Source organism: Mobula hypostoma, chromosome 6 (genome assembly GCF_963921235.1).
Source record: "Mobula hypostoma chromosome 6, sMobHyp1.1, whole genome shotgun sequence".
NCBI lineage: Eukaryota > Metazoa > Chordata > Chondrichthyes > Myliobatiformes > Myliobatidae > Mobula > Mobula hypostoma.
The window spans coordinates 130,549,109-130,559,054 of record NC_086102.1 but is presented as its reverse complement, the minus strand read 5'-3'; the positions used below and the strand labels follow the sequence as shown (position 1 = coordinate 130,559,054).

Genomic DNA, 9,946 nt, shown 5'->3' with positions numbered 1-9,946 from the left:
TGGCAGCTTATGGTGTTTTGGCCTTCATTAGTTAGGGAACTGAGTTCAAGACTTGCAAGATGATTCAGCGAAAGTTGGCCTGGGAAAGAATACAGACGTTGATTTGCATATCCTTCCAGTGAATTTGAGAGGATTTGGTAGAGACTTGGAGACACTGGAGGTAATTTTCCAGTGCCTTGACATGTCTGCTGTGCATAATTCACATCTCAGAAATACGTAAGACATAAATCCTTGAGCTCACTGTACTGTGCATTTTGTGCCACATCAGAAGCCCTGGTCTTCAGATGCCCTTTTCCTGAAATCAACCAAAGGCTGTTGCCAATTTGAAGCAATGGTAAATTTAGATCTCTGATGCCCATCGTCATTGAAAGGTGGCTTCAGAGATGTGGAAGTGGTCCACATTTTCAGAGGACTTGTTTCTGTGAAACAAGAAGTCACGCATGAAGGTAATAACATATAACGTAGCCCACTGAACACTTGGAATTGTGTAGTGGAGAACCTTTTTTTGTTGGAACTATACAAAGCCAGCTTGCATAAATACGCTTTCTTAATTCCATCAATTGACCTGAATAAAGGTCCCAGAATATATCAAGCATAACTGTAGAGTTTCCACTTGTTCAACCTAAAAAAAACACGTTACAACTTGGATCAGTCACAGAACTATGGAGACCAAAATGTATTCACAATCCTAAACCATTAAATCTGCAGATTCAAATGCCTGTTCCATCAATCTATGCTATGAATCTCTGTCTACAGTTTGCACCTGTTAATGTTATTCCAAGTAATTATCAGCATCACTGAAGCCGAGCTGTAAATTGTGGTCATTCTATTACTTTCTGATACTGGAATTCCCACAATGATTGCCTGATATTTCAATTTCCTGAATCGCATACCACTTGTGCATTCATTATTTTTCAACTGCTCAGCCAAGAAAGCCCAAGTGCTGCCTAAGTGGCATCTGAAAATAAGAGTGAAAGCTTTAAATGTCAGCACCAACACAAAATAATTATTGCTATAATGTTTTAGGTCATCAAGGGCACAGATATTACAACCAGGGAAATACAAGACATACACATCTGAAAATAATGAGACAGTTAAGCTGCAGAACAAAGCTCATTCCATTCGGGTCCAATGTGCCTTAAGCCAACTGCAGAACATCGTGGCACACTAATTATAACAAGAATTTCCTTTATCCAAAATGGACAACTTGCTATCTTATGCAGTTGAGAAGAGGGGCACAGTTGCATTTAATAAGTTGTAAATGAATTTGCAGGATATGATCATCGGAAGGCTATAGGGAGAGATGAAATGTGAAGGGCCGCGATGTGTTAATGCCACAATTTACCTGTAATTCTATACAACTTGTGTTGGAGTCAGAGTGGGTATTAGAGAGTGGTCCAATACCTACCAGTCACTTCTATGTTAGATAATTCAGAACCAGCATCACCACTGCCTGGAAGCTAATCCAACCACATGACGGCATGCTTGTTGCCTTTGGTTTTAAAACAAAAGTCTTGTACCTCTAAAGTCCCAGTGTTAGAGTAAAATAGTTACTCCATCTTTCTATTACAGGCTGCTCTAATGGAACAAATGGTACACTACCAAATGACCACAGTATACACATCAAATGAATGAAACATACAGAAAGAATCTAGGTATTTAGAATTAGGTGTGGTTTGTGAAGAGAGTATCAAAACAATTTGCTATTGAACTGAGAAAGTGACAGTGAGGCACACCTTGTCAAAAAATGAGATTCGGAATACAACCAACAACATTCAGTTATCCAATGAAACTTCTTTATTACATAGTAAGGTAGGCATGTTGTTACTTCTAGGAGGAAGTGGGAAACACTGTTAAGCAACTTTCTTAAATGCAGTTTTCAAAATGTGGGCCTTAGTGACAAGGCCATCGTTCCCTTGAGAAAGATTTATCTTCTCAACCAGTGCAGTCCCTCTGGGGAAGGTACTCCCACTATGTTGTTAGGGTAGAAATTCCAGTTTGACTCAGTGATGATGGAATGGCTTAATACTTCTGAGAGGACAGCATGCAGTTTGGAGGGGAACCTGCAGGTGATGACAATCCCATGTGTCTGCTCCCATTGGTGGAGTACTATGTCAGCAATTTGAATAAGCAACAACAGAGCATTTTAAAGATGGTGTGTGCCATTGTGCACAACTGATGGAAGGAAGGAATGTTTGGGTGGTGGACACGGTGTGAATCTGTGGGCTGCTCTATCCTGGGTGATGTCAAGCTACTTCAGCTTTGTAACTACCATCATCCAAGTAGAGAGCATTCCATCTTGGTTCCAAATTGCATCTTAAAGATGGCCAAAATAATTTGGGATGTTGGCCAAGTCTACCAGCATAGGATATGAGCCTCTAACTTGCAGCCAGGATTTCAGTTCTAGTCCAGTGCAGTTTCTGGTTAATGGTAACTTCAGGATGTTGATGGTAGAAATTCAGTAATGCCACATTGAATGGTTACATTTTCCGATTGTGTGGTACTTCTGTGACATGAATGGGACTTGCCTGAGTATTGTCAAGGATATAAAGTAGAAGCACAGATGTTTCATGCAGAGCATAATATTCATTAAACACATGCACGCACTTACATCATCCACTCCCAATGGAAGGCAGACACCTCCATATCATCAGATTTCTCTGCTGGTAGGAAAAAAGGTACTAGAAATGGCATTGGTGTTTTTAAGGGATTTACACCAAATATTTGCTGTTTCATGTAGTTGAAGTGCTGTGTTTAATTTCATAAAGCTCTCTCGCGCGAATATATTTTTCACCATGGAAAGATCCATCTTAAAAACCATCAGACGGTTTAACTTTTTGTACAAGTTCTGGATCGGAACAGGAGAATAGAATCATCACTTGGTAAATTATATCCCATTGCTACTAATGTCAAACCATACCTCATTCATCACTAACAGGCAAGAGAAACTTGAAGTCTTCCTTCATATGAGGAAACAAATCCAGTTTGTTCCTACATCTGAAATTGCCTGCATTCAGATTAATCAAACAGTCGGAAGCAAATAGGTTCCCATCACTGTCTCCAGGATTGAGCAGAGGTGTCCAACAGAAATACCACACCTTCTCCATTTACAGCAATATTTAGGAGAAACAAAACTCATGTTACCAATTGTTTTTTTTGCAGCAGTTATTTTTACCTCCAATTCAAACTACCTGCATCCAAAATGGAAGACAAAACAACACTATTTCAGAAATAAAAGCTACTCAGTAGTTTGGTGAAGTTTTAACAGGAGGCCGAATAAGTCCTAACACCAAAGAAAACAGGATGATCTTAACTTTATCCTCTGATATGCATAGCAGAAAATAAACTGCATTGTGCAAAGAACCATTAAATATTGCAGACGATCCCCAGACAATTGAAGGGCTTTCTAATCACAGTCCAAGGGATTTTCGCACAGTTTGCTGGGCAATTTTGCAGAACTGTACCCGGTCATCTCGCCACATCTTCGAGGCATCCACATTGGCCCCACTTTCATCATTTGGCTCTGTGTGGGGGGGGGGGGGGAGAAGAAAGATTAGAAGCAATGTAAAATGAATAAAATTATAACAATTGCACATCTAGAAAGGTGACTATAGTATACAAAAGCAAGGAAACGAGTATATCTTTATACTGTCAATAGAGATCAAAACTGAAGTGTTGTATTGTTTTGATCACCTGACTTTAGGAAAGATGGCACAGCATGACATTGCATAATGTACGGGGGAAGATCTGCTAGGACATCAGGAAAATCTAGTTTTAACCAATACAAAAATGGCCATGAAGAGATTTAACAGACTTATTTAAATTCATTTTCAGGTTTAAAAAAAATTTCAAGTTGTATATTGTATACATTTCTCTGACATTAAATGTACCTATTAAAACTCATGAATGGATTTGATAGAGGGCATTAACAGTCTATGGAAGGGTTGGTAGTGAGCTAGTTGTGATCTGGAATGTACTGATACCTGAAAGGATGAAAGAAATAGGTTCAGTAATAACTTTGAATTGAAAATTGGATACATACTTGAAAAGTCAAGTTTGCATGGGTCACAAAACACTGGAGAAACTCAGCAGGTTGGGCAGCATCCGTGGAAACGACCAGTCGTTTCGGGCCGGAACCCTTTGTCAGGACTCACGAAGGGTCCCAGCCAGAAACATTGACTGATCGTTTCCACGGATGCTGCCTGACCTGCTGAGTTCCTCCAGCGTTTTGTGAGTGTTGCTTTGACCCCAGCATCTGCAGATTATTTTGTGTTTAAGTTTGCATGGGTGCTGGACAAACAGAGTGGAGAGGGAGGAAAAGGAGGAAAACAAACTTGGGACTAACTAGTTCAAAGGGCCAGTACAAGCACTATGAGATAAATACCCTCTCCTTGAGCTTAGGACTTTGATTTTAGTGCAGAGGTTCCCAACCTTTTTTGCCCTATACACCAATACCATTAAGCAAGGGATCCATGTAACCCAGGTTGGGAATCCCTGTCCAGAGCATACATGGTTCGATGACACATGTAGCAGATTTGGGAACACAGCTTTCTATATTCTGAAAGATGGATGGAAAAGATTGAGGTCAAAATCTGAAATTCTGCAGATGCTGGAAACTCCAAACAAAAGCAACAAATTTTGGATGCCATGGTAGCACAGTGGTTTGCACAATACTATTACAGCTTGGGGTATTATGTTCTCCCTGTGGAATGCATGGGTTTACCCCAGGTGCTCTGGTTTCCTCCCACAGTCCCACAGGTATACATGACAGGTTAACTGGTCATTGTAACTTGTCCCATGATTAGGTTAGGGTTAATCAGGGTTGTGGGGTTGCTGGGGAGGTGTGACTCGAAGGGCCAGAATGGTCTACTACACACCGTATCGCTAAATAAAATAAATACATTTTAGAAACAGAAAACAGATCAGGTACCATCTGTGGAAAGAAAACAGAGGTAAAATGCTATGCTAAGAACTTAGCATTGACGTTAAATTTTATGCTAAGAACTTCGTCAGATGTGGCATCTTCAACCTGAAACATTATCTCTTCAAAGATGGTGTCTGAACGCCAGTATTTTCTATACATTTCATTTTAAGGATCAAGTATGCTGTGTGATTTCCTTTATATGTTTGTTTTATATTTTGTTAACAGTTCAGGTTGCTCACACAGACAGTCAATGCTGTCTTTACTTTTTACCGCTGTTGAATACATTGGGGAATATTTTAACAGTGTGAAATGGCAATGTAAAAGAAAGGAACACAATTAAATGGGAACAGAATCAACACCACATAGTAACTTGCGTCAAATGCACCCTTGTCTTTCCCTCAAGATGCCACTCGCAGCTCACTAACCATTGTACTCATGATTTCTCCTAATTTCTTACTCTTCATTACTTTTCCTCAATTATTTTATTCTTCACCACTCATTATTCATATTTTCAACTGGCACACAAACTCCAAGTATTGCTCTACAGTATGGTTTGGTGTCATGCCCAGCTTTACTTTCATCTCATTCCTTCAACCTTGCTGCATCTGGCAACAGGCAGAGGAATTTCAGTTCACTTGGTTATGAACAGGAAGTGTACACTGTACACATTTTGCTCAAAAGACATTTTGTTTGTTAAGTGACACTGTGTTTACAGAGGAGCTGCATTCCTAGAAAACAGTCCACTCGTGATTTAAATGTTGATTTATTTACTGTGCCTCCCCTATGTAAATTCCTGACAGCATCTTAAATTTTTGGATAATGATTTAGGAATTCTGTAAAGGTGAATTTCTGTAATCCGAACAGCCATAACGCAGGGATTACCAACGTTTGTAGATCTTCAAACAACAGATGGCAGTATAATAAAGATTTGTCTATTGGATGTTTGTTAAAAAAAACAGCAAATGTCTAACAACATACAATTAAAACTGTTCAGTCAAGGAGTTCAACATTAGACAGAGTTACACTGCTGAAAAGTAAGACACACTGGATCTAATATCAAGCCAAGATGAAGGACTGGATTTTAAAAAATCTAAAAAAATCTAATCTAAATCTAAAATTCATATTTTAAATGTATACAGCAACTTTGAAGGAGGAAAAGAAAAGTCCCAAGGTGCTTCACAGATAAACTCATAGCCAGCAACCTCACTAGGATATATTTGGGTAAACAACAGATACTTCATCAAAGAAATGGGTTTTTAGACCATGTTAAAAGTAGAAAATGAGTATAGTATGAAGAAGATTTAGGGAAGGTGATCCACAGTTTAACATTCGAGGACACACAAATGACAACAGTGGAACAGTTATATTCAAGACTGAACACAAAGCTAGAATTGAAATGCCATTGTCTTGGATGGTTGGAGGAGAATGCATAGGACCATAAGACACAGGAGCAGAATTAGGCCATTCGGCCCATTGAGTCTGCTCTGCCATTCAATCCATGGCTTATTTATTATCCGTTTTAATTCTACTCTCCTGCCTTTTCCCCATAACCTTTGATGTCCTTATTAATCAAGAACCTATCAATCTCCACTTTAAATATACCCAATGACTTGGCCTCCACAGCCTTCCGTGGCAATGAATTCCACAGATTCATCATCATCTGGCTAAAGAAACTCCTCCTCCACAAGTATTAAGAAGTGGCAAGATCATGGAAGAATTCTACCAAGAAAAGAAGGCGAGAACTTTAAAATCAGCACATAACAACAACAATGTAGGTCAGAAAGCATCATGGGTGAATAGTGGTTGGTCAAGTTGGGATGTGTGTAGCTGAGTTTTTGAATGTCTCAAGATTGCAGGCAATAGAAGAAGGGAGGTACTTTAAGAGACAGTCAATGTAGTCTAGTCCTGAGGTATTAAAGGATGAAGGTTTCAGTGACAAATGAGCCAAGGAAGTGGAGAGTCAGGCAACATTAAAGACATGGAAAAGATGGTTAGCGATACTCCAAATACATGGTCCAAAGTTCATCCAGTCAAATATAACCAAGGATGTAAAGAACCTAGTTTACTTCTAAACAGTTACCTCCATGCCTCTCCTGGCAACTGCGCTATTGAAGTTATGACAGAAATTTTATGGTGACAGCTTGAGCTTCCGAGTTTTTAATTGGGAGAAATTTTTTAACCACTTAGTACTGGATATTTATAGAGGATTTTGTCAGTCAAGTCCAGTAGTCTGCAATGACCTAGAGATAACGCAAGCCAAATTCATAGAAAGATATTATTATTGAATTTGAGAACTGCTTAGGTATGATGGAAGAGGAAAATCCTAAATGGGGGGGACTGAAACAAAACGAATTGAATGAAAACTTGGAAGCACCATATATTGAAAGTACTGGAAGTACTGCATGATGCCATCTCCAAACAAGAAACAATGCATTTCAAATCATAGTCAGGGACTTCACCCAAGCTTCTTTGAAGAAAACCCTGCCCAATTACTATCAGCAAATAATCTGAGCACCAGAGGTCCTAACTCACTAGACCACTGTTATACTAAGATAAGGAATGCCTACCATTCCCTGTTCAGACTGCATTTCAGTAAATCGGATCACTTCGAACATAGAACATAGAATAGTACAGCACAGTACAGGCCCTTCGGCCCACAATGTTGTGCCAACCCTCAAACCCTGCCTCCCATATAAGCCCCCACCTTAGATTCCTCCATATACCTGTCTAGTAGTCTCTTAAACCTCACTAGTGTATCTGCCTCCACCACTGACTCAGGCAGTGCATTCCACGCACCAACCACTCTCTGAGTAAAAAACCTTCCTCTAATATCCCCCTTGAACTTCCCACCCCTTACCTTAAAGCCATGTCCTCTTGTATTGAGCAGTGGTGCCCTGGGGAAGAGGCGCTGGCTATCCACTCTATCTATTCCTCTTATTATCTTGTACACCTCTATCATGTCTCCTCTCATCCTCCTTCTCTCCAGAGAGTAAAGCCCTAGCTCCCTTAATCTCTGATCGTAATGCATACTTTCTAAACCAGGCAGCATCCTGATAAATCTCCTCTGTACCCTTTCCAATGCTTCCACATCCTTCCTATAGGACTTGGCTGTCCTTCTCCTACCTGCATACAGGCAGAGGCCAAACAGCAAGAGAGATTAGGACGACAAAGAGGTGGTTGTGGGAGGCAGAAGAGCGGCTACGGGACTGCTTCAGGTCTTTGGACTGGGCCATGTTCCAGGACTCATCTCTGCAATTGAATGAATACACTATGGTTGTTATGGACTTTATGAGAAGAGTTGAGACAAGCGTGTCCCCACAAAATCATTCAGAGTCTTTCCCATTCAGAAGCCCTGGACTAACCATGAGATCCACAAGGAAGTTACAAGAGGCCCAGGTACAATCTCTGGAAAGCCAACTCACAGGCGAATTGGCAATTCCAGACTAAACTTGAATCAACGAAGGATGCCCGACAATTGTGGCAGGGCTTAAATACTATCACCTCTTATAAAGTAAAATCAAGCAACATAGGCAACAACAGGGCTTCGCTTCCAGATGAACTCAATGCCTTCTATGCTTGCTTTGACCATCAGAACATGGAGGAGCTATCACAAACTCCCATAGCCCTTGATGATCCTATGATTTCAGTCTCTGAGGCTACCGTGCGAGCAGCCTTCAGGAGGCTGAACCCACAAAAAAGCATCAGACCCAGACAGGGTCCCTGGCCAAGTATTAAAGATTTGTGGTGATCAACTAACTGGTGTGTTCACTGAGATCTTTAACCTATCATTTCGGCAGTCTGAGGTACCCACCTGCTTCAAGCAGCCTTCAATTATACCAGTGACTAAGAAGAACATGGTATCCTGCCTCAATGACTAACGTCCTGTAGCACTTACATCCACAGTGATGAAGCTGCTTTGAAAGGCTGGTGATGAAACGTATTAATTCCTGCCTGAGAAGTGACTTGGATCCACTCCAATTTGTCTACTGGAACAACAGGTCCACAGCAGATGCCATCGTATTGGCTCTTCACTCAACCCTGGAACATCTGGACAGCAAAGATGCATACATTAGGATGCTCTTTACTATCATCCTCTCAAAAACTAATCAATAGGATCCAAATCTTGACCTCAATACCTCCTTGTGCAATTGGATCCTCAATTTCCTCACTTGCAGACCCCAGTCATTTTGGATTGGCAACAGCATCTCCTCCACAATCTCCATCAGCTCAGGTGCACCACAAAGCTATGTGCTAAGCACAGCTCCAATGTTTGTTCAAATTCAAGTCTGCTAATGACACCACTGTCATAGGCCGAATCGAAGGGGGGTGATGAATTAGCATATAGGAGGGAGATTGAAAATCAGGCTGAGTGGTACCATAACAACAACTTCTTACTCAATGTCAGCAACTCCAAGTAGCTGATTATTGTCTTCAGGAGGAAGAAACCAGAGGTCTATGAGCCAGTCCTCATCGGAGGATCAGAGGTGGAAAGGGTCATCAACTTTAAATTCCACGCTATTATTTCAAAGAATTTGTTCTGGGCCCAGCATGCAATTGCAATCATGAAGAAAGCATGACAGCACGTCTACTTCAATGGGATTTTGCAAAGATTCAATATGATATCTAAAATTTTGACAAACTTCTATAGATATGTGGTGGAGAATATATAGACTAGCTGGATCAGAGAAACACTAATGCCATTGAACGGAAACTCCTACCAAGAGTAGTGGAAATGGCCCAGTCCATCATGGGTAAAACCCTCCCCGTCACTGAACGCATCTACATCAAATGCTGTCATAGTAGAGCAGCATACATCATCAAAGATCCTCACCACCCAAGTCATGCTCTCTCCTCACTGCTGCCATCAAGGTAGTGGTACAGGAGCCTCAGGACTCACACCACCAGGCTCAGGAACAGTTATTACCTCAATCTTCAGGATCTTGAACCAAAGGGGATTACTTCACTCGCCCCATCACTGAAATGTTCCCACAATCATAAACATAACTCTTCATCTCATGTTCA

General features: G+C 40.8%; 1 protein-coding gene across 4 annotated transcripts in view; it reads right to left on the bottom strand.

Moving 5' to 3' along the window:
* Nucleotides 1-1,779: 1,779 nt before the first annotated feature.
* ube2g2 (ubiquitin-conjugating enzyme E2G 2 (UBC7 homolog, yeast)) overlaps nt 1,780-9,946 on the bottom strand; it is a 70,682-nt gene continuing 62,515 nt past the window's right edge. For all 4 annotated transcript variants that reach the window (XM_063051709.1, XM_063051710.1, XM_063051711.1 and 1 more), the window contains one exon: nt 1,780-3,523. In XM_063051709.1, the coding sequence (XP_062907779.1) occupies nt 3,411-3,523 (113 nt within the window). In that variant the 3' untranslated portion in view covers nt 1,780-3,410. The remainder of the gene's footprint in view (nt 3,524-9,946) is intronic.